The sequence below is a fragment of the Cricetulus griseus genome (assembly GCF_003668045.3).
Source record: "Cricetulus griseus strain 17A/GY chromosome 1 unlocalized genomic scaffold, alternate assembly CriGri-PICRH-1.0 chr1_0, whole genome shotgun sequence".
Lineage (NCBI taxonomy): Eukaryota > Metazoa > Chordata > Mammalia > Rodentia > Cricetidae > Cricetulus > Cricetulus griseus.
The window spans coordinates 39,402,281-39,428,921 of NW_023276806.1; the positions used below are offsets into that span (position 1 = coordinate 39,402,281).

Genomic DNA, 26,641 nt, shown 5'->3' on the forward strand with positions numbered 1-26,641 from the left:
GAAAGAAATCCTTCAACATTTATAATGCAAGATTATCCCGATAACATAGATGAATCCATCCCAATGAGTGTTCTTTAATTTGATATTAGTGATGACCCCATAGAATCAAAGCTTGGTGGGAGAAAAGAAATAAGCTAGGGCAGTCATCTCAGTAATTCAGAGAAGAAAGCAAAGTATGAGGCAGATCAAACGATTTTAAGTACAGAGACAGGATCTGAGAATTCTGTTTTAAAAAAAGGATAACTGGAAGAAAGCAAGGGGTGGAGAGAGAAACATCTTCAGCTGAGAGCACCATGTTGGACGAGCAGCCTCTGTGTCCATATCCAAACCACAAATATACAATCAGGATGCATTCCCCAAAGCTAATTGGGACTGAAGTGAGAAGTTGCCATTTTCCTTCATCCACCCTACGAAAATCACCTTGATTTTGCATCTTCCTGTTTCTCTAGCCCTTTCTCGTGTTATTTCTTTCTCTGTCTTCCAGTATAAATAAAAGTATTTATACTTTTCTCTTCTCCTGACCTACTTTGAAACCTTGGATTTTGCCAAGGCCCTCCCTTCTCAGCCATACCCACATTTCGTTATCCACTTTGGTAGAGGCATCTACACTACTCCTTTTCTCATCATTCAAAGATTCCTTCCATTCTGTGCAGCCAATGAAACCATAGCTTATTTACTTATCACATCCAGTGGCTATGTCCTCCTTTTCCACCTTTCTTCAGCAACCACTAATAAAGCTTCATTAATATTTTGTACATCTTCTTACATGTGTGGAAAACTCTTCTTTCTACACTTGCTCCTTTTTTAACTGTTTTTCTTGGATTGTAGATATTTTCCATCTCTGAACATTCCCCTTCCCAGCTCTCTAATATCCAGTCCACTGAACCTTCTCCTTTAGAAATGCTACTCATCTGTGGCTCTGAACTTGATCTCAGTGAACAGGACCTCAAAGTCTACTTTGAAATCTTTCTTTATTCACCACCCCTAATCTTAGTTACTGTTGTATTGCTGTGATGGTACACCATAACAAAAAGAAACTTATAAAAAAAAACATTTAATTTGAGACTGGCTCACAGTTTCAGAGGGTGAGTATGACTAATATAAGAAGGCAGTGTGGTATGGTGGCTGGAGCAACTGAAAGAGCTTATATCTTATACACAAGTTGGAGACAGAGAGGAGAGAGAGAGAGAAATATATAGAGAGAAATATATAGAGAGAAACAGAGGGGGATGGAGGAAGACTTGGCCTTTTGTGGGATTTTGAAGTCTCAAAGCCCACCCCACCCCCCAACACAAATCTCCAACAAGGCAAACCTCCTAATCCTTCCCCAAACAGTTCTACCAACTAAGGGTCAAACATTAATATGTGTTATTATCAGGACATTCCCTGGCTCTTCCAAGTTATCACATCCAAACTCAGATCACTACCCTGCTCTGTCCCCCCTTCCATTTCATAGTTATTAGAGAACTCTATCTTTTGCTTATAAACTCCTGTGGGCACCTTACAGACTTTTGTGCTTTCTGTCGCCAAAGCCTGATAAGTCTTTTCTCTTTGTTCTATTATCAAGAAATGTCCTTGTCACATATTTTCTACAAAGTCAACAGGCTATTACATGAGACCTAGGTTGTATTCACACTGCCAAAACTAAAAAGCAACTGGGTCAATACCCAATATGCCTCTCTTCCTTCTCCCTAGTTTTTATGAATTACCCCTCCTTTTAAGAGCCACTGACTCCCATGAGGCTCTCCTTCTCTTTGCCAGGGGTGGGTACAGGTGTTCGAGACAGGATTTCTCTGTATTGCTTTGGAGTATGTCCTGAAACTCACGCTGTAGACCAGGCTGGCCTCAAACTCACAGAGATCTGCCTGCCCCTGCCTCCTGAGTGCTAGAATTAAAGGCATGTACCACCAATACCCAGCCCCATGAGCCTTTCAAGGGATGGCTTTACCCCCTATTCTATCTCTTCCTAACAGACTACCATTATTCATTACCTCTAAGGTAGATATCTGCTCTATAGTTATACATATGCACAGTGTCTTCCATTTTTAAAGAATACCAAACCTTCACCTGCCTACCAAATCATCTTCTTATGAGTTTTATCAAGTTTTATCATTCCAGGATGCCAAATCTTGTGACTTTCAGAAATTATCATACTTTAGGGCCAAATATAGGGTAAGCTAAGTGAGGAACCCTCCAGACATAAGGGAAGGAGTTTCTTGCTTTCAGGGCCATGAAAGAGCAAGGACCTTGATTTCTTCTACCTATCTGTGACATAATTTATTGTCAACCTTCAAGAGATGACCACATCTTTGTCATGAGTATCCTTTGGCTTGGTTTCTATCACAACACTATGATTTTTCCCTTGCCCTCATTATATTTTGTAATTATCGATGCTAACTTTTAGAATTTTCTCTATTCTTCAATGGTCTAAAAAGAGAGCTTAAACATCTTGACATCATCTTTGAATCGTTTGTTTCCAGTAACCTCACATGGACTCAGTTAACAAGATTTGTGAGCCCATCTAATGAATTTTTCTCCTACTTACTTCTTACAGTCTATTGATTCTACCCTTACTCAATGTGAAGAAAATCAATTGGCACTCACAGATCCTTTGTAATTGGTAGGCATTAATGCTATATATTTTCATATTATTTCATCCATTTCAAAAAACTAGATGTTGAGGGTAGGTAATACCATTTTTGTTATAGCCAAAAGGTGGCAACAATTCTATTTGAATTGAATTGTTTCTGACCCAAAAGCCTTCCTTATTATTGACCCTACCTATAAGGGAAAGTTGAAGTGAATGGGCCAAGAATGATCTTTCCACTGGAGTTCATGAAGTTGCTAAAACAGGCAGGTGAATGTCAGAGGGACATAAAATGACACCAATTTTGACAGGCTTTGCAGATGCAGCATCTAGATCATCTTTTCAATGAATTGTTTTCTGGTCCTTTGTGTTAAAGTTGTGTTATTTCATTTACATTATTCTTTTGTCTTCACTAGTACCTGAGTTGCTAGGAGTCTGAGTTATCCTCTTTTCCAGCACCTAGCAAAATTACTGCCACATAAGAGGATCCTAACTAAGTATTATTTTTATTCTTGTTTTTGTTTGTTACCTTTGAGTTTCTTATTCCACTTATTCAGCATCCACATTACATCTTATTATGTCTTGATTGACAATTTTTCTTGTAGTTATAAGTACAGCTATGGAAGACAGCACATTATGGGGACAGAACCCAAATGTGTCCATTTTAAAAGTTTCTAGCACAACAACCATACCATGGGGAAGATAATGGGTATGCAGCTACTTTCAATTGCTTTATCTATTTGTCTTCTTTACTTCTCTGCCTGGATTATTTTCAGTTTGGTTACATTTGTAGTATTTAGAGTGACTAAAAGAAAGGGCTTAGTTTTCTAAACCCATGATGTCCAGGATAAAGAGGCTCCCCAAGTCATTAAAAGGACAGTTGTCAACAGCAGCCTTCATAAATGACTTCTCCTTTCCTTGCATGCCACTGGGAGCTTCATTTCCATTCTTAAACTGACCAAATAATCAGTTCAGAATTAGACCCATGCAAACACTTCACCTTGATTTGCTTATTTCTCCACAATAATTCCATCTATTTAAGACTGTGAACTCCTTGAAAATTTGATTTCATTTTCTCTGGAAAAGATCTCCTCAAGGAGGTCAGTGCTCTTGAAGTAAATACATGGGGATTGTTTTCAGATACTCTGTTGGATTCCCAAATGCTGTTCTTTGATTTGCTTATTTATATTCCATGTTACCATCTACTTAAGACCACAAACTCCTTGAAGGAATAGATCATCCTTTAATCTGATTTGGACCATAATCATCATAATTCTATGCATATTTGGGTGCTTAATACTTCTTGATAATTACAAGACAGTGAAAAACGATAGGCTGCTGAGATATTTCACATGTAATTCCCAATGAGAGAAAAATTTTTAAATGCCGAATGATGCCACCAAGTGATATAAACAATTACAGAAAGGGGTTAGGAAAATGTCTAATATAAAAATCCCCATTTTCTGCATTTAAAGCATAAACAAAAACAGAAAGCCAAGAGAAGATTATGCTACTTGTGAAAACAATATTATTAAAATATAAATGAATGCTGAAGAAAATATTTTAATTAACAAAATAAATCAAATGGAAAAGATTTCCTAAATAGAGCTTTAAAAGTAAGTCTATGTGTGTTTGACTGCCATGACTAATTATGTATCCATGTAATGTGTGTTCAATTTGGGCTTATTTAAATAGCAGAAATGCTCATTAGCTGCAGTATATCTGTGAAGCTTCAGTAAACAGTTTAATGGTTTTTATGTTTAACCAATTTCATAAGTTCCTGTAATTTTAGCTTTAGCAGCTCATTAATGTTATTTTTTGATATCCATCTTGCAGCTTTTTTCCCCTTGTCAATCGTCAGTAGGCACACATCAATGCAAATTTAAAACACATAGTAGAATTGTGCTTAAACAAATTTTGTACATTAGTAGATGCACAATTCAATATATAGCTTCCTTATATAGGAACCAGTTGAGTTTTCATGCAGTTGGGAAATACCTTTGGTATTGCCCAAAGCTGTGTTCCAAGTATTTATAACGAAGGTATTGGAAACTGTTATAGCATGCTATTATACTTATGGCTGGCTCTGGGGTGCCAGGCATACATTATCTCTTTTGTGTCCAAGAGAATAGCTATGATTTCAGTACTATAGTTGGACAGTAGGTTACCCAGGTCCCACTTTTAGGATCCATAATCAAAGAGCAAATTGGAGATCTCCAGGGAACTTGGAAATATACAAGCACATCTTGGAGTAGTAGATGCAGTAGAGGGTTATTTAAAGTTTTGGAAGAAGAAATGTAAGTACATATGAGAAAAAACAAGTCAAGCATGTAAAACAGGCAGTAAGAATAACCTGGACTAAAATTCAGAAAGATTCATCTGATTTAGATGAGAACGAAAATATTTCTTAGCCATGTGAGGCAGTTCTAGAAAGTATCAATTAAAAGAGAAAAACAAAAGTCAGGTCACAAGGTCTCCTAATCTGGAGTGCAATTAGCAGTAAAATATTAACAACAAAACACACAATGAAAGGCATTAAGGATAAGGAATGCAGAAAAGATATAAGGTACTGTTTGTGGATCACTCTTACTGAAAGTTCAGCAATGATAACAAAACAAATTAAGGAATTTGCTTGGATGGATTTATTCAATTAGCAAATATTTATTGTCTAATACTAGTGTTCTATATATCCATGTATGTACTATTATAATCCAGAGATAAGTGACCAGTCCTTGTGGGTTATACATTACAGAAAACAAAATAAATAACAAGTAGGTAAGCACATAATAGAGAAACAGGATACAGAGAGGACATCATGTAAAAGACTATTTCCAGATGACAGAGTTAGTGGTGAGAAGTAGGGTGGTGGGTGCTTTAGACCCTAGTAGCATGGAAGGTCAGAAAGAGCATTCTTTGGGAAGATGATATCAATACTGGAGAATGGAGGGTAAAATGAACCAATATCGTAAAGAAGTAGACGGCTGAACATTATAGGAAGAGGGGAATACATAATTGTCAAGGATGAGGTGAGGCTACAGCACTCGAAGGATAGAAGTGATGCTCTATGGATGGAGGAGAGTGAGCAAGAAAGGGGGAAAGCACTGAGAAAGAGACATAGTCCAGTCCTATGCCAGAAGAATTGCACCCTAAACGAAGAATGAAACTGCTGTCATGTTTAGAACAAAGACTAAAGAAGATTTCTGTCTATAAATAAAATCCACTAGTGTCTCAAATAAGAAAGAAAGTGAATAGGGTAAGTAATCATAGCAGCTATTTTCAGTATACATGCAAGTATCCAGAAAAGAGTGCTGGCTTTCTTGGCTTCCTTGGCTTCCTGGGGCATATCATATGTAGTGTGCCTTTACAATGAAAATCATTTAGAATGAAATGAGTATTTCATTGTTTTCACCGAAAGATTTATCTATCCTCTTACTCATTTGTTCATTCATGCATTCATTCATTCCATGGATACCGATTGCTCTAGGGAGGGTACCAGGGACTCTGGGTTAAAATATAAGCAAACTGCCTTACAATTTCATTATGAGTATAACTGAGACTAGGTGAAGCAAAGACTAAATATCAGAGGGAAAGTCCAGAAGGATGTCTGTCTGTTTGTTTGTTTTTTGTTTGTTTATTTATTTATTTATTTATTTATTTATTTATTTATTTATCTTCATCATGTAGTCCTGGCTGTCCTGGAACTCCCTATGTAGAACATGCTGAACCCACACAGGTCCATCTGCCTCTGCCTACTGAGAGCTGGGATTAAAGCTGTGCATCACCACTGCCTGGAGTCACATTCTTCATTTGTGTTAACACGATACAGTTTCTCTGCTCTCTTTAGAATTCAGAAGATGAGTCCATCATTATCATGTTAGGGAGTATGTAGCAGGCAGGCAGATATGCATGGTGCTGGAACAGTAGCTGAGGGCTTACATCTGATCCCCAAGCAGTAGGCATGGAAAACTAGCTTGGAAAGATGTAGGCTTTTGAAATCTCAAAGCCCTCCTCCAGGAGGCCACACCTCCACTAATAAGGGCTCTTTGGAATTTAGAATTCACTAAATCCAGAATAGATTCCTTGACCTAATGTTGGGTAATTCTTTATGAATTATGAATTTGCAATCACATCCTTCCCACCATTACACTACTATTTCTCATGACATACTTTATAATCCAGCCAAAGGAACTAGTCTGTGCATCACTGCAACTGTTCCTTGTCACCATGACATCCCTTGCATGTCGGTATCCTTCCTTCCTTCCTTCCTTCCTTCCTTCCTTCCTTCCTTCCTTCCTTCCTTCCTTCCTTGCTTGTACTTATCTCTATTCCAAACATCCCTTCCTCTGAAATACCCTTTTATTGTTTTCTCTGTAGGGATCCATTTTCCTATTTTGTGTGTGACACCAGCAGTAGTTTATATGGTTCCCCGACCACTTTCTATTTGTTGGCATTTTGACAGCCACATGACTTCCTTCATCTTTTAGGCTGCACAAACCTGTATACAAAGACAACATGTTTACTTATTGTAACTTGGAGACCCTAACTGGATACTGTAAGCTAATTGAATACAGAATGAAACTGCAGAGATTTTGAGCTCAACATGATGTAGGAAGCCATGTTAGAAAATGTCAAAATTAAAGTACAGCATTTGGCGATAATATCACAAGCAGAGGAGAAAATACTTGGATCCCAAAGTATGAGGGTCATGCAATTAATTCTGGTGATGTGGAACTTCTGTTAGTAGAAGTATGAAAATATAGGGAGAAGAGCAGGATACTAAGACAAGGCAATTGCCCATGTATTTTATAGAAAGCTTTTAAAAATGCTAGATATTTGTCAAACATATATTGCCATATACTTGCCATTCTTACTTAATTTACATGGAAACCTATGGTTATGTAAGTAAAAATCTCTTTGACAAGCTCTAATGAGCTTTGCAATACAAATTATTTGTGGTGGTTTAATAACAATGGCCCGAATATGCTTATATATTTGAATGTTTCCTCTTCAGTTGGTGAAATGGTTTGAAAAGCTTTAAGAGGTATGCCCTTGTTAGTGGAGGTGTGGCCTCCTGGAGGAGGGCTTTGAGATTTCAAAAGCCTACATCTTTCCAAGCTAGTTCTCCATGCCTACTGCTTGGGGATCAGATGTAAGCCCTCAGCTACTCTTCCAGCACCATGCATTTCTGCCTGCCTGCTAACATACTCCCTAACATGATAATGATGGACTCATCTTCTGAAACTGTAAGCCAAGAAACAACTTCAAGTATAAGTTGCATTGTTCATGGTGTCTTAACATAGCTAGAGAAAATAATGAGGGCAATATTCTAACTGTTGTGACTATGAAAATAAAAGATAGTGACAAATAACATTAATCACTGAAAACTTGGGAAAAAGGCATGGATGGACTCTCCTTAGCAATATCAAAGTATGACATCTGACTTGAGTAGTATCTAGAAGAGGAAGTAAATATTATATATAATTGAACATGACTTTTCATTTCATCAAAATATACACGAACACTAATGTCTCTATTAGGTCAATTTTAGATTAAACCTGCTTTAGATTTTCATTTCCTTTTTTATACATCATCCACTCAACAAAGAATATAAATGAAGAGTTATTAACAAAACATATATTAGTCACAATATTAATAAATACTCCATATCATTCATCATTTTATAATTTAACTGACTTTTGCATATGGGTTTTAACCTATCACAATAACTTATATATTTTGAAAGAATACTGGGTTAAGAATAATATTTTATTTTCAATGTTAATGAAATTTTTAAATATGCAGTGTTATCTGTGATTACATTGGGGGCTTTTCTAATATTCTAAAACCTTAATTCATCTTAAACTATGTTTTCCATGAATATTCTTATAGGATATAATTCTCAGTAAGTACTAAAAACATAGTGTATGTTGTACTGTAAAAAAGATTTTTATCTATCCAAATTACAGAATGATAAGATTATTAGGCATATCTTTATATATAATTTTGAAAATATAATTTTGAAAAATCCAAGATACCCAGGATACTTACTTATTGCCCCTGAACCTCAAAGATAACAAGCTAGGAATATGAAAACACTGAAAAACTTATTTGTGTTTTATGTTTTAATGACTATTCTAATTCTAAATTGTATCCTTATTGATGAATAATCATATTTTGTTTTATTTTTCGAAAAATAGAATTTTACTACACTATAGGTAAACAGCATTTAAAAAACAAACATAATAACACCTTGTCAATAAGGTGCAGGGCTTCTATAACATACACTATATGTTGAATACTGTTAACTATATTTTATGGTTTCTCTTCTCTGAAACAATTACGCGATTTTTTACATTTTCTGCCTCCTTTTCCCAACAAAACTTGTTACATACTAGTGCTCTGCTTCTTATATGTAATCTTTGATTTGATGGAAAATGACTTTGATTTGATTTATCCACTGTCTCCCTGTAAGAATGCATATGGTATCAAGCACTAGTGAAACCTGGAAAATAAAGATAAGGAAAGGCTCTGAACAGAGCGATTCACTGGGGAAACAAACCTATTCCTATGCAGTTATTAAAGGAAGTAAAATAATTACAGAAATATCATGTTGTGCTTCAAACGGATGTCTACGGCAGTTGTAAGTGATGTGATGTTGATTCTAAATCACTTTCAACACTGTTATCAGTTTGACCTCCCTCCTCATCACTTCTACCCTTTAAAATAATTCTAAGGGAAAACTGTGCAAGGATTCTATTATGTTCAATGGTTATTCTGCAGAAATGCCAGTGCTGGCATGCAATTCTACACTCCATCTTCTCTCAGTGCAGAATATTTTATAATAGAAAGATAATAAATCTAGCCAGAAAATAATCTTTCTGATAAAAAAGGCAATTTTTAAGAAAATAGATACAGCTTTCCTGTTGGTCTTTTGGGAATACCTCTTTTCCAAAATATAATTAAAAGCAAGGTGAGGTGCAGAATAGACTATCATGGGCTTATGCTCATCACTAAGCCAACCAACTAGCATACGCAGATATTTTAAAATGAAATACTCATGTGAGGGTTTAAATGCATTAAAGGATGGAGGGAGCACAGTAACATGAAATAATACTTCTTTGTCATTACTTTAAGATACTTGCCATCATCAAATAAAAATGTCATAGTATGGCAGGACAGATGCTGCTAGGAGTCCAATATAAATTCTACTATATTCATTTACCATACTTCCATAAGGAATTGCTGTAACAACTTACATTTAGCAGTCCGTTCACTGAATAATAGCCCTGCTTTAAGAAATAAGATATGGCAGTCAAAAGAGAGGTAAATGTGGCTGAATGTGGGAGCACTTTTGTAGTTCCAGCACTCAGGAAGCTGAAGACAGAGGATTGAAATACTGAGGGCCAAGAGCTGTGGAGATAGACCTGTCAGTAAAGGCTTTGTCTTGTATCCATGAGGACACAGAAGCCATCCTGTAGCCCAAGGAGAAAGCATTATAAGAACTAGTAGCACTAGATGACTACAAGGTAACAGTTTCTCTGGACAGAACATGGCAACTACATATATGATCTGTGAAAGCCTAAACCTGACCAATATCAGCATGGAAAGCAGAGCTGAACAAAGACCCACCCACAGCTAAGGAGTTGAGCAGTCCTTTGCTGATGGGAGATGAAGGGTTAGTTTTCATTAGCAGCTTGTACTCTGAAAAATCAACCGTGCTGCAGCAGAAACCACACATCCAAGAATATTTGGGAAGTTTGAATTGGCTTTGATGAGGAAAAAAAAAAAAGAACAGAAAGTTGGGTTAGAAAGCAAGGGTGCTACATCTGGTCAGAGTTGGGGAGGAAGTGAGAATATGATCAAAACATGTTCTATAAAATTTTCAAAGAACTATTTAAAAATTAAATCTTAAAACAAAGCAACAACTAAAACAAAAATAAGTAAAATATTATTATGTTTATAATCCCAGCAGTGGGTTGGTAGACACAGGTGGATCCTATCTCTTGCTACTTAGTGATCCAAACTTGCCTACTTAGTGAGCTCCTTGTGAGTGGGAAATCCTGTTTCAAAAAAGAAAATATGTTGGATGGCATCTGGAGAACATCAACTATAGCATCTCTGTGAGTTTGAAGCCAGCCTGGTCTACGGAGCAAGTTCTACGACAACCCCTAAAGTAATACAACAGACAGGCAAATTAAATATCATTATTATAAAAGTTCTGAAAGCTTGTTTTCAACCTTTCTCCCTTGTCTTAGTTTCCACTCCCTGATAGGTAGGTCTAGGAGACAAGCAGGATTCTGGGGAGTGTAGGCAGAGAGGAGTCATCATGTAATCCCAGGAAGTGACATAGCTGGGCAGAAACTGCTACTAGCTAACCATAGAGGTCTGGAGGTATGTACAGACAGGCAGGAAGTGACATAGCTTGGCAGAATCAGAATATAAGAAGGGGCAAACAGGAAATTGGTCTCCTTCTCTTTTTTGCAGAGATGTAGCAGGCAAAAGAGTTGCAGGTCTGACATTCCTGGTAAGCCAAGATCATGTGAGAATACTTAGATTTATAAGAAATTGGTTAGTAATTCAGACAGAGCTAGCCAATAAGAAGCCCAAGGCACCAGCCAACAGATATATACTAATATAGCATCTGTATGTTTCTTTGGGGCAGAGAAGGGTTCCAGGACCTGCAGAGACAGAAAACCCCATGTTACAACTCCCAAGTTCAGTTGTTGAATGAACTAAAAAATCCCAGCTGCAACACACCCCAAGCATCTACACTAGGATCCCACCTGCTGTACTTGTTAGTTCTGCCCAAGCTGCTTTGGAATTGCCATTTGTGCATCAGCTTCTCCATCATGTTACTAGAGCAGCTTCCTTCTAATTTGTTGAATCATATCCTGAAGTTGAGCAAATAATTTTCTCACACAGTAAGTAAGTCTGTATAGAAAACACACTTGCCTGTGTACATGAGTCACCAACCAAAAGTAACCCCCTTGCTTCTAACTCCTGTTTAGAATAATATAGTTCAAAATACAATGAGATAGATGGCAGAAATAACATCTAGCAGCACTTGTTTAAGATAAAGATATCTCCATATTGAAAACATTTAAATCCATTGTCACCTGGTTGGTTGAAATGTAATTTAACAAAACAACAACAAATTTAGCTTAGCCTGCAGTCCTTTGACTCAATAGGAATTTGTTGCCAAATTTCCTGTCATTCCAGCCCACTTCCTATCCTTACATAACCATGCCATCTGTTTCAAGTAACTGAATGTCTCCCATTCATTGCCTGACCACACGAAGCTATCTTGCCAGCCCATGTGTTTGTATGTGATATTTCATTTAACAGGAACATGTCTACTATTTGTAGAACTCACTCTAGATCTGATTAGCATATTCTATAGCAATGTGTGTCTGATAATTTCTATCATTAGGTTGGCAGGCAAAGACTTCTCTTTAGTCAGCCATGTCTGAAGTCCCCACAAATGAATGGGCTTCTAGCAGTCCCTCTACAATTGTACACTGCAAGGAGATTCATAATTGGATGCATGGTAGAAACCATGAAGTAATGAAGTTCTAATGAAAGTGAAAAATTCATACCTTCATTTATAAAGATAAGGACATGCATGAAATGAGTAGGCTGCTGACAACTTTCTGAAGACATACTTTTTAAGCAGCTTTTTTAAATGACTGTAAAATGACTACTTAATCTAACAGTGTGGTGTTAAGCACATTGCATAATCTTCTTGTGGCTTCCCTCCCTTCCACCTCCACTCCACCTGGAAACTCCTACACATCATTCAGGCTTCAACTTTTAACCCACTTCCTCCCAAGAAGCTTTCCCGAGCCCTCATGCTCAGCTCTGTGCTTCCTTGCGACTCTAAACTCCTTCCATATCCATTGATTCTCAGTGGGTGCTCTCTTCTTTTAAACTGCTTTTCTGTAAGTACAGTGTGCATATGCTTCCCCCCCCCACCCCAGAAACTCCTAGCTCAGAGTCTGAGACAGCAGAATGACAGAATTTCATAAACAAACAAGTACCTGGAATGACAGAGTCAGAATGCACCAACATTTTGATTCCTTCTAGTACTTTTGAAAGACAAATGGGAAAACTTCAAGGCAAGTGGTTCCATCTTAATATATCTAGTGACACTGTTCTGACCACTCTACTGCTAGAGTCCATCCAAACTGTTCATACCTATATTGATCACTGGGGAGTCACCTCCTTTATGATTTTGCAATAATTAAAAATATTTTCCCACACAGCAAGAAAATCAAGTGCTCTACATTCCTTTTAAGTTTATTGCATACATTTAATACAACATACATAGTAGAGTAGATTTGATAGTTTCTCAAGTTGGTCCTTCATCCCTTACCATTTCTCTTTGCCTTTTTGTAAGAAATAAGGGGACTTAAGCAAACTTGAAGTCAAAAGGACTTTATAGCTAAATAGAATTGCTGCCAACAATTTCTGGAAAAAATGCTTTCTCTTTTGGAACATCAAATAGACAACACAAACAAACAACACACATGGTAGTCCTGAAAATTCTTCGTGTTCTACTTCCACTGGATAATTACTCAATAAATAATACTGTAATAAGATGTAAAATAACACAAACAATGATGTCAAGTCTTTTAAAGTGTAAGTAACTGTGATTGCTAGGCACTTTACCCATCTTGTGATCACATGAAAATATTCCTATAGAATCCTCCCTCCAAAAACAGATGAACATATGGATAGAACACTAGAGTCAACATCTCCATGTCACTAAGATCTCAGGCACATCATTTCTTGCCTGTCAATTTCTCATTCTGACTGTCAGAAAAAACATAATTAAGCCACAACCCGCACCTTTTCTCCCCAAGGAAGAAGAGGCCTCCAGGACACACTTGAAGCGGGTATTCATAGAAAGCTTGACTTTCCCACAAGGGTTCAAAGATCTTTCTGAGGGCCTTCTAATAGATCGATGAGTGATTTTAAAACCATCTTTCTCCCTCCCCCCACAAAACACTCCCTTTTGCAACTAATTGCAATTAATGCCATCAAGGGAGTTGATTTCTAAGGGCTGCATTAAAGATTCAGAAAGATCTGGGCATTGTGCTTGTTATCTCTAGTTCCTGCTGCGATGAGCAGAAACTGCAGGCCTTGATGCTGTGTATAAACTCCTGCCCTTGGAAGTCGGTCTCCCCTGGCTGTGTCCCTCAGAGCTCAGGATCCGAGCTCCTGCTCCCTGTACTGTGCATTCAGTGTAAGTCGGCCATCACCTTTTGTGCTATCTCCCTTTCCAAGCCTTGCTTTTTAAAACTGGAATCACCTCATACTTTCAGGAGTTTAATTTCCTCAGAAGTGCTTCATTTTCCGGTCTCAAAAACAAGCATTCCTCTTAGAATAAGTAAACTAATAAAATCTGTTTTCAGTTCTAAAAACCAAAGTGATTTAAATTACCTTGCTCTTCATATACCTGATTTTTGGGAGCACAAAATGGATACTTGTGCAACTAAGGATTTGCATAAAGAAAATTTCTTTCAGTACTCCAAGGCAACCATCTTATTTAAAAATAAAACATCTTAAAATGGTATAGATGATTAAAATTGTGCATTTTTCTTTACAAATAAAACAAACAAAATATATCAAATGAACGGCTGACAGAGGCTCCAACATCATGACAACATTCTGATTTTTAAATACATTTGTGCCAGCACAAATTTTATAATGAAGGTTTAATAAAACATGGTTTAGTTATTAAAATATTCGTTGTATAAAAATCATACCTAATTTTATGAGATACTTTATCTCTACATATAAACATCTTACAGATATTATTTCATTTGTTTTTAAAGTGCTACTAGACTGAAGATACCAATTCATCTTACACAAAAGGACCATGAAGTTCAAAGAAATGTCCCAAGAGGGAAAAGGCAAGAAGCAGTAGAACCAGGCTTCCATAAGAGCAGCCTGGCTCTGGAGATCTTGTTTGAGTTGATATACCAGACAAGCGCTAACGAGTCTAAAGTCACTGAATGCAATAACTTAAGCCAAACAAGGAAAACAAAGTTTCTGTCAGAGAATGGAGAACTGTTTACCTTTTCTCAGAAAAATAAAATAAACTAGCTTGATTATCACACAAAAAATAATTTTAATAAAATTTATATTCCTGAATGGTTGGTTCAAGTCAAAGGCATATGTATATTTGTGCATGTATGTGTGGTATTAATATGTCAGCTGCCATTGTAATTTCAAGAAACTAAAAATCTTGGAATTTTCATTGCAATTCATTATTGTATTCTATGAGTAGAAAGAGCAATTAATATGCATATCTTACAAGTGAATATTTAAGTATGAGAGGATGAATGTTTATGATTGGATACTTGGAAAAGATGTATGGATCATAGCTGGACCACAGTGAGCTTCATGAAAAGTATATCAGGAGAAGTATACAATTGTGTCTTCAATGGGAAAATGAAATATGAGTTTGATAAAGGGTTCCCTCTATGGATTAAAACTCACTGACAACATATATACTTCATAATTGCCCATTTGGATCCAGATAGTAATTATAAATATGAAGTTGCTTAAAGTTGACATGTTTCAATTTTTTTTCTTTGTGCATTCATCTGTTGTAGGACATACAAGTTTGCTACACATCCTAGCCATTGTGAGTTTCACAGCAATGATCATAGATGTGCACATGTATCTATGATTCCCTGATACCAGTTCTTGCTGGCACATATCCTGGAATGGGATAGTTGGATCTTGAGGTCCTTTAATTTCTCAGAAACTTCCACATTTATCTCCACTGCAACTCTACAAGTTTATATTTGCAGCAGCAGTGTATAGGGTTCCTCTTTTTCTATACAGATTCTTGCCAGGATCTCTTTTTTTGTTTGCTCATTTTGTTTTCTGGTGGCTTGTTTTCTTGATGATAACTATCCTGATTTGGGTGTGAAAGAATTTCAACATAGTTATAATTTGCTTTTTTAAAGGGCTAAGCATACTGAAGGGCTTTTTTGTTTTAATATTGTTTGCTAATAGTTTTCTTCTTGGGAGCTGTCTATTCAATTAACTTGTAATCCCTGGACTTTGGAAAGGACTATAAAGTAACATCAAGAAAAAAGGAGGAAGTCAGTGACAGGCTTACAAATAGCTAAAAGAAAAATGCAGGAATGAAGAATGTCATAAACAATAATAGTCTGTTTATAGTTTTGTTTGCATGGTACTTTCCCATTGCTTCATTTTATTTCTGACAGACCTCTTGCATGGTAGGGAGAGATGGTTTTATTATGCTCAGTTTTGTTGTTGTTTTGATAGATGAAGATCTGAACCTTAGAAAGGTTAAGTGACTTGTAGAAGAGCATTTCAAACGGAAATATTTAACATTGTCAAATGGATAAAACTGAATAAGGTGTGAAAGGATGTTTCTATGTTTTCATGAAACTTATTGAGTCTATGCAAAATAAATTGGGAAAGAAGAGAGAAAAAGTGACAAAAGAGCCTAATGCTTTGAGAAAGTTATTGATGAATGCATTAAAATGTGTATCACGTTCATGGTCATCATATGAGAATCACACTCTACAGGCATTGGAATTGAGAAAAACTCAGACAGAAAAGGGATAACTTGAATGACTATCTTTTCTTATCCAAATGAATAACTTTCTTCCAGTAAACTGGTTTCAGTATACCCAGAATACTTATTATTATGTGAAAGTTTTCTGACTTTAAAATTAGTATTATTATAAGAGTTTAAAAGAGCTTCCTGTTCAAGTTCTAAAACCCAAATCTCTTACCAATTTGAAAGACTATCCCATGAACCCCCATTAGGATTCAAAACAGAGCATAGTAGCAAAACACACACACACACACACACACACACACACACACACACACAAACTCCAGTTAAGTTAGAGTATGCAATACCATTTCAGCAATGCAGTTGGCAGCTTTGGACTCTCATATGCATATACTATGCACACACATCATTCTCCAAACACATCTAGCAACCTGTGTTGAGCTTAACTGTACTGATTGGTTATTCCCTGGAAACTCTATGGTGATGCCTCATTTCCATTCAAGCAAGCTCTGGAACATATCCAGGAACTACATCGGACCTTCATGACCTGGATTGGGTTTGGGTACAAGCATAATAAGTCAAACTGTGTCCACTGAGTGAACTTTTAGGGGAAGCCACTGTTTATCATCATATACCTATGCATATTCCATGTACATGTGATTATATTCAGGTGCATTAGAGGGAAGAATATTCATTCATGTTAGGGGAAAAAAGAACCATCAGAATCCAAGTCAATCAACCCATGCTAAGTCCCCAAGGACCCACAGATTCCACCACTTAATTTACATCATGAAGGGAAGCACCAACAACTATCACAGCCCTTGAGTACTTTTTCATATATGTTTCCTGCTCCCTGCCAGAGCATTTCAGATCTACACTGTTGCTTATACAGAACAAGGTTTCTGGCGACTTTGTGACCCCTGTGTGCTTTTGTTTCAGTTCTTTGAATAAAGTCCCAACAATCTGGAAACTTCCACTCCAGACACTGCCCACTGGTAACAGGAAAGAAGACAGGCATTTTTTTTTTTTACATCACAGCTAATTTCAGCTGCCCACTCCTTTGGAAAGTAACACTTTATTCATGTAAACCCCGAGAGGCCTCAGTATAATATGGGACCATTTCTAAACATTTTATCCCATGAAAAATGAGGCTAGGAAAAGGACACTCCAGTAAAACATCGTGTTTGCCTCGGCTTCTCTAATTTCCAGTGGGAAAAATCCATGTGAAGTCCCACAAGAGACAGACACAGGGAACAAAACACACAAATTCTGGAATAAACATGAAATTCTGGAATAGAACATATCAAATTATTTTTCTGCTTCATAAATTAAACACCAAATGCTAAATTATTTTTGCCTTCTTGTTCTTGATGTACATGTCCATATATCTTCACATACTCTCATAAAAGAATTTGGCCTGACAGTTCATGCCTGTAATCTCAGAATTAATATGGGCGAACCTGGATGATTGGAAGTTCAAACCCAGGAAAAGCTGCATAGTGAGATGCTGTCTCCAACAACAACTACAGCAAACTCAGCAGCAAAATAACACATACATAAACCTAAGCTTTAAAAACCTGAGTTTACGAAAGCTATTTTCTGTGATCTTAGCCACAGGATACCCTGTCTTGTTTAGAAAACAAAACTTTTCAAAAATATTAGACTGCTACTTATGGAATATAAATTTAGATATTTGAGCTAAATTATTTTGATACATCACTCATTCATAGAATTGCTAGGTAAACGTCATTGACATGTTACTTTTTCCCGAGAACAGTATATTTTAGATAACTGAACATAATTTGTACACTGTTCATTTTTCCTTTTTAAACTCAGTTAATGAATGTACAAAGCACACCGTGACTGTGTCTATACTTCATACACACATCTCGATGGAAAGTGACAAACTTGGGCTATCATTTTGCCATTTGAAAACATTTATCTTGATGACATTAAACATCTGGATGTTTTTAAATACCAAGATGGTGTGTGTCCTGCAGGAAAAAAAGAAAAGCCTGGTGACTGCTTGAATCTTTACCTATCTGTTGGATCAAAATGTGCATTTGCATGCATGCATCTCCTCCTATTTCAGACACATGTGCAGTTTTCACATGGATACAGTTGGCATTTTAGGCAGAAGTGTCAGGTTTAGATTTTCAGTTATTATTGTTCTTAGTGAATGTCTGAACAGCAGAACGGCCTTTTATTTTCCCTTCAGAAAATAAAAGTGATAATTGTCGTTTCAACGGTGTGAATTGAAAGGTAAGGATTTGCAAAATGAAGGTGCCTTGGTATTTCAGCTTTCATTTACAATGGGACCAAAGTGGGAGAGCTACAACACAAGGCAGTCTCTCAGTTGACTGACAATATGAGGTTGAAATGTTATATAACCCCCCCTCAGGATGTCTTAGCATTTTATTCTTCCTCTGCATATCCAGTTAGGCCATTCAGATGAACTGACAGGAGTCTGAACTTCTAAGGGAGAATGGTGATGCGCGTGTTTAGAGAGATGGTTTGTCCTGGCATTGGTAATAAATATGGATTCTAAGTTTCTGCTTTGCCTCATATTCTAATTTCTCTGCATCATTCAAAAGTGACTGTTCCAATTTTTCAGCTACATCTTTTTATTCTATTCTAATTGAAGAAAGGTTTTTTTTTATAGGAAACAAAGCAAACATTATTATAAAATATAACATGTATTTTTTATTAGCTTAAAATAAAGACTCATATTCTTTTCAGTTCTCTCTACTTTAAATTAATTCCATATATTCAGTAATAGCACATCTAAGCCTTTTAAATCAAGATTGCTGGCCATCCATACTAGCCAAGGGAAATGAATATTAAGTTGGGAAGAACAGCTGAAAGTTGGAAAACATTCGAGTTATAAGATAATATTCACAGCATCACACATGGGGAATCCCAGGAATGTCTTACCTTTGGGATCACTCAGGACAGAACCAAAGGCGCTAATGACCACATCGGCCTTCAGGCGTACCATCTGCTCTTCATCTTCAACCCAGTTTCCAGTTTCATCTTGCTCAGTCCGAACAAACTGCATTGCCACAATTTTTCCATCTTTGACAATAACGTTCCGTGGGGAAAGGAAAGGCAAAAACTCACATTTTTCTTCCTTAGCAAGCTCCATCTGAAACAAAGGAATAAGGAAAACTTGAAAAACACTGACTATCATATATAAAAAGTGATTTTCAACTCAATTTTGCATGCTAACAGCTTCTAATGTTTGAATTTATGTGAAGTTTTTTGTTTGTTTATTTTTTTCCACCAAAGCTGAATTTCAGGTATTAGCTGCTTGCTTCAGGGAGTTTGGAATTTCAAACCAGACAAAGAAATTTGTACAATGTGGTAATGTATGTGAGTTCCAGCTGGGAACATTGCTCTGTGGGAGAGAACTTCCACAGCATGTGTAAGGCCCTGGGTCCATTTCCCTGCACCAGAAAAAAAAGACTTTCCTCAAGTCTTATTTATTAAATGGTCTATAGTTGGTGATGTGTGACATTCTCAAGTATACTAATCTGGACTCCTATCACCTTCATTTATACAGAATAAACTCTCTTTGTAATTATGTTAAGCATAAAATATTTTTATTAATTAGCACATGTTACTTAGATATCAATATCACTAAATATCAATAAAATAGATGAACTAATCTGTGCAAGCACATGACACCATAGAAGGTGGGGAAACAAAGCTAGAGAAACTTGGAGAAACGAAGAATAATAATTCATTCTTCTATTTATAACATTATAATCATGAGGGGCATCGATGAAAAATCAAAGAGAGACAAGCACAGACCTCCTGGAACCCCCTTTGCATCTGTAACTCATCCTACCACCAGGTGGGAATTGTTTAGTTCATCCCTGTATAGGTTGCCCATTCACACAAAAGGTTCATATTTCCTTATGTCATTATTTTCTACCCTTTGTTTGAGATGATATACAGGCATTTATCAATATAATCTGAACTAGGTTGCTGAGTGCTCACAAAAAGAAAAATAGTAGAAAATGTGCCACTACAGAGACCAAGTCCATCCTTGTGAAACACAGCTGAGCTCTTGGGGGGGACTTTCCAGAGAAACGCATGATTTTGGGGGTCAAATATCCCTTAAATGACCAAAATAAAAAATAAAAACAGTTTCAGAAGGTCCCATTTATCAATTGGTCCCCTGGACAAAGGGCAAGGGACAAGATTTCCTGAGAAAATTGGGAAACTGGGAGGAGGCAGGGAGCTAGGAGAATGAGAAGGGGAGAAGAGGAGGGGCGAGGAGGACATGAGGGAGCAGAAAGGTTGAGTCGGGGGAAGATAGAAGAAAACAAGAAAGGAGATACCATAATAGAGGGAGACATTTTAGGTTTAGGAGAAATCAGGCACTAGGGAAATATCTGGAGATCTACTAACCTGACACCAGCTAACAATCTAAGCAACAGAGGAGAGGCTACCTTAAATGCCCTCCCCTGGTAATGATATTAATTACTGTCTTATATGCCATCCTATAGCCTTCATCCAGCAGCTGGTGGAAGTAGAAGCAGACACCCACAGCTAATCACTGAACTGAACTGGAATTCCATTGCAGAGAAGGACGTGTGATGAGAAAAGGGGTCCAGAACAGGCTGTGAAACCCACAGAAACAGCTGACCTGAACAACGGTAACCAGACTGATAGCTGGAATACCAGCATGGGACTGATCCAGACCCTAGGAACCTGGGTGTCAGTGAGGAGACCTCAGAAATCCATGGGGCCTCCTGTAGTAGTTCAGTACTTATCCCTAGCATAGGTGTGGACTTTGGGAACCCATTCCACACAGAGGGATACTTCCTGAGCCAAGACACACTGGGGTGGGACTAGGCCCTATCCCAAAGGATATGACAGACTCTTAAGACCCCCATGGAAGACCTTACACTCCCTGGAGAGCAGATAGGGTATGTGATATGTAGGATTTTATTGGGGGGGTGGTAGAGGAGGAAGGGAGGGAGGGGGAACTGAGATTTACATGTAAAACAATCTTGTTTCTAATTCAAATTAAAAATGAAAATAAATAAAAGGCATTATGGTATGTAAGGTATGTTCTCTGAGTCCCTTTGTGACATTTGCAAAATGTAGCACACACACACATACACACACACACACACACAAAAAAAAAAAAACAAGTTCACGGCGTCTATCTCAAGAATGAGAAATGATAGTAACTCTTGATTATTATACTGTCACACTTGAGTGAATGACATTGCCAAATGTACATGGGTTGAATAAGTCAATCCAGCATGTATATTTATAATTGTCTTCCTTTCTGAGAAGGGCATAAATAAAATACACAACTATAGTTCTGGTGTTGCAGAGTATGTAGTGACTTGGGTGGCTTCCTGGAACTTTCTCTTGTAGACCAGGCTGGTCTCGAACTCACTGAGATGCACATGCCTCTGCCTCTGCCTCCCAAGTTCTGGGATTAAAGACATGCACCACCACCCGGTCCTGGTGGGTTGCTTTACAACATGTTTTGCCCTTTACAAGAACACAATATCTTAAGGTACTTAGCCCAGTTGCTGCTAAATTCACGAAGAATATTAGATATTGCTAGCAAGTAAAAAAAGCTTAAGATTTTCCTCAGATCCTAGGTTTAGAGGACCTAAAATCCATGTTTTGGTTATAAACAAACAAGAAAATTTGATTCCAATAGGTACTCAGATTATATCATGATTTTTGTCTTTTGTTTTTGTTGTTGATCTATAATTCTAAAGCATGCATTGTAGCTCACACTGCTTGAGAGCAACCCAAGGTAATACAGACTGCACCTGACTGACTGTGTTCTTTACAAGCAGGGGAAAGGAAACAAAAGTCAGAAATGTTTGAGTGAATTCTTTTAAGCTGCAGGACACAGACAAGGGTTTGACTGTAAGGCAATGATAATCCATACAAAATAAAACAGTTTGTAGAAGCCAGAAATGTAGAGTTGAGCTGGTAGAAGGTCTGTTGTCTTTCTAGGCCACACCCTTTGCTGGCATATGACCACATGATTTCTGTGTTCTCTTGTGGCCTTTCATCCTTACATCGATATCCTACTAAGTCATAATCTTCTAATATGACAAGGCTGATAATTTTTTAAAGATACTAGCTTCCTTGACCCCTGCTTGGCAGTGAGCAGAAACCTAGCAGTATGAACACAGCCCTTTCAGGAGATTATTTTGAATTCCTGTCTCAAACCTGTTGAGATGGTGTGATTAGATTATGGGGTGATGTGCCTAAACACACTACATGTACCAGTTAATTTGCTATTAAACATAGTTTTATTTCCTATTAGTAATTTTATATTCAAGAGGAGAAATGTTAAGAGAAACTGAGAAAAATACCATCTGAATATAATGTATTTATTAGGAAAGTGTTCATGTCTTCATGTCATATTGGGTAGAAAGATAGTCTTGAGAAATAAGAAATGTTTAGCACCATGAGAAGACATGAAGTTATACATCAGGTAAAATATTCTTACAATGACCCAGGGATATAACGTAGGGATATATGTTCACATTTAAAGTTATATATTTATTCATTTCATTTTATGTGACTGTGTGTGTGGTGTGTGTGAGTGCATATGTACCATGATATCCATGTGGAAATACAAAAATAATGTTAGTTAGTTAGTTCTCCCCTTCCACCATATGGGTCTTGGGAATCAAATTTCAGGGATCAGATTTGGTGTCATTTGTCTGATTACTACCAAGCCATCTTGTCAGCCTAATTTCACTTTGAGTAGATCTGCATAAGAATCATACATGATAGTAACAGACATTATTTTCAATATTTAACTTGTAACATTTTATGTTCTGACTAAAGATACTTTATGACAGCTATATATTAGTTATTACAAACTTTTGCCTCAAACCAATCTTGTCTTCCCTTTGTAGTACAAAAGACCACCAGCACAGCACTGATCATCCTCTTCATTTTACAGACCAAACACCCAGGACAGGTAATTATGCATATGCAAATATTCAAATTTTCTTTTTAAAAATCCCAAATCTGACACACTTCTGGTTATAAGCATTTAATACATCTGTGCTATACAGCATGTATTTTTATTTCTCCTTTGGAAAGGAGAGCCATCATATCAAAATATATTAAAGGATGACAAAAATTACTTAGGTAATACCCTATTTGGCTGAAAGTAACTTCTGAAAAATCTTCATTGATTCTCCTTGCACAAAATGAAGATTGTACAGAAGTTACTTTCAGGGACTTGGGCCTGCCTTGGGCAGTGAAGAACATTGCCAAATGTTTACAGGTTGAACACAGGCACACAGAAAAAGCTGGCATGGGGTGGACTGGTCTCTCTAATGGAGAATGGAAGCCACTCCCAAAGCCTAGCATGATAATCACACACAATTTAACAGAGTGGCGGGGTTATTGCATATAGTTGAATCAAGGAGTTAGGGGTTTGGTATTGAGGTGTGTCAAGGACACAGGTTTAGCTGACTCGGTAGGAGCAGTTCTTGTAGAAGAACAGTTCTCAATTCATAAATATCCAGGTTGAGAGAGTCATGGTAGATATTTTCTTCATATACTATCAACATCACATAAGGACTAGTGGAAGGCTTTTTTTGGATTATATACATTTTATTTAAATTATTTAATTACTACTCATATTTACATATCCATCCCCCCATTCCCTTGCCCTCCCATCCTCCCATGTTCCCCCCACCCCCAACCCATCCCCCAATTCCTACCCAGGGATACTGAGGCCCTCCACAGGGGACCTTCAAAGTCCATCATATCACTCAGGGGAGGGCCTAAGCCCTCCTTGTTGTATCTGGGCTGCAATAGTATCACTCCATAGGGAATGGGCTCCCAAAGTCCATTTGTGCTCTACGAATAAACACTGACTCCACTGTTAGAGGTCCCATAGAGCCTTGGCCTCCTAGCTGGCACCCACATTCACAGAGCCTGGTTTGGTCCCATCTGTTTCACCAGCTTTATGACTGGGGTCTCTATGATCTCAGTAGGTTAGGTCAACTGTTTCTGCTGGTTTCTCTAGCACTGTCTTGGCTCCTGTGTTCAAACCACCTCCTTCTCCACAACGACCCTGGGAAAGTTTTGCCATGAGTCTTAGGCTCTGGGTTCCTTGGCATAGCTGACTCAAGTCAATAACAAACATTCCCTCACTCTGGGCTTCCTGTGCTCCATACTCAGTATGACTGTGAGCCATGTTCTGAGAACTGGTGAAACAAATATAACAGGAAGTGACAGAGCCAGAGGTCAGGAAGTAGGAGGGATAGAGAGCTTCCTCAGAGAGGATGAAAGTCAAGCCTCTCAGTCAAAAAAAAAAAAAAAAATGCAGGGGTCACTTTAACTCATGAAAGATAGGAACAAAGGATTAAGTTTGTGAAGCCAGTCACAGAAATGAGTTAAAAGCGTCTTATTGAACCTAGATAAAGGTGAAAAGACAAACAAAGCAGGTATCACATGTGGAATAAAGAGACAAAGAACATGTTTTCTCCATGTAGAAAAATATAAGTGCCTAATTTTATACAACAAATAAATTGCTTAAAAACAGAAAGCATATATTTTTAAAATTTCTATCTCCAGTGTCCAAAAGTGATATTCAAATATTCAATGACAGATAATTTCAATCAAGTGTACTTTCATATGAATGCCAGTTAGTATGCTACATTCAAAAGCATCAAGACAGAATACCATCCTATTTATTTCTGTTCAAAGGATTGGCCCACACAGACTTCAAAAGAAAAAAAATTACCAGAATGAGTGATAAATGATTACAAAAGCCTGGAAGATATCCAAATTAATGAAAATAAAAATAGTTAGATGCAGATTTCAGTGAATGGCTTAAAAAATTCTCCAAGTACAAGCAGATGGCTGTGGAGAAGATATTCTACCTGGCCATAATCCTGCCTTACAAAGGTGGGGGGGAATGGTAATTCCTCTGTTTTCAGTTATCATTTGAAAATGATGGACCAGGGTAACCAGTTGTCTATGTATGTGTATACTCTAATATTTTGTTATTCATATAACAGAGCTATCTAAGCTAAGTAATTCATGAACACAGTGCTATGTCCTCTTTATACTTGATCATGATCATTAGTAATCAGGAAGTATGAGAATTGGATACAAAAACACAGCTGTCACGGCAAATCACCTGTTTATATTTTCAGCTTAGTTTTATGTATTAGTTAGCTTTCTCATCACTGTGCTCAAAAATCTTGAGAGAATATTTTATGGAAGGGAAGACTTATTTTAACCCATGCATTTAGATGGTTCATTCAGTCCATAGTTGGTTGGTCCCATGTGCTTGGATAGAACATTATGTCAGAGGACCTTGTGGTAGATGAAAATTTTCAAGTCAAGGTGACCAGGAAGAAAAATGGGAGTCAGGGAGTTAGAGAGACAGAGAAGCATAGAAACAGATAGGCAGCAAAGTGTCCAAGGCAAAAAAATTCCTCAGGATTTTTTCCCACAGTGGTCTGTATCATTTAGCTAGACTCAGATGGTCACAGAACTGCTCAAAACAGCACTGCCTATAAGGACCATTTGTTTACCATGTGCCTGTGATGGACATTGCATTTCAAAGCAATCTCATTATTCTTACATGGGGACAATTGCTACATACAACAAACAAACAAACTTCTCTCCTTCTTATGCTCACCACAGAGTATGGTAGTAAGCAGCATCAGATTTCCAATGTGTAAAAGCTATGTTCAACAAGTCAGTTTGTCAACTCCCGTTCACACAGTAGTAAAGTAAAAGAAAATTTCTTGTCTTTGATTTTCCCTTCCATATTTAGGAAAGATATGTAGTTGAAGCAAGTAAAATAAAAATAGTTCACTACAGCATGCAATAATGATAATCATTTTAATGATTAACTTTATGTAATGTGATGATTTGGTCTGATTAATATTACAGGCATCATACTGCAGAAATTATGAAACAACTTAATTTACTATAATTAAAAGCATGATGTCAACTCATTTTTAGATTGCATATAGGCAAGGTAAGCATAGCTTATAAACCATAACGAGCAGAATCAAAACCAGCATATATTACATTCTGGAATAAGTTCTAATTATGCAAAAGTTTAACAAGCAATGTGAAGAAACAATATTCTTTATAAAAAGAGAGCTCTTAGATCAGTACATTTAGCTATCAATCTGATAACAACTTGAAGATTGAACGGAAGTTATTTGTAATCAAAATTGCTTAGTAATCTTCCTTGGCCAGTTTTAATCTTAGAAAAGATCTTATTTCATCACTGTTAAAATGTTAGAAATGCTACAAATATTTATGACTGCACATCCAATCCATGAATAAATTGAACCAAATATTAAGTAGCTCCTATCTACAAAATTCATTTTAGTTGTCATTGCTAACAAATTAATGCTTGCCTTAAAAAATCCCATGTTGTCAAAAAAATCAGCAATTGTGCTCACTATACATGGCAAGTAATCTCTACTTTGCCATATTTTAGCGAT

At 37.0% G+C, this 26,641-nt stretch overlaps 1 protein-coding gene across 2 annotated transcripts in view; it reads right to left on the reverse strand.

The window, feature by feature from the left end:
- Positions 1-26,641, reverse strand: part of Dpyd (dihydropyrimidine dehydrogenase) — an 830,055-nt gene that overhangs the window by 451,580 nt on the left and 351,834 nt on the right. For both annotated transcript variants that reach the window (XM_027395605.1, XM_027395606.2), the window contains exon 11: positions 19,086-19,296. In XM_027395605.1, coding sequence (XP_027251406.1) covers positions 19,086-19,296 — 211 coding nt within the window. The remainder of the gene's footprint in view (positions 1-19,085; positions 19,297-26,641) is intronic.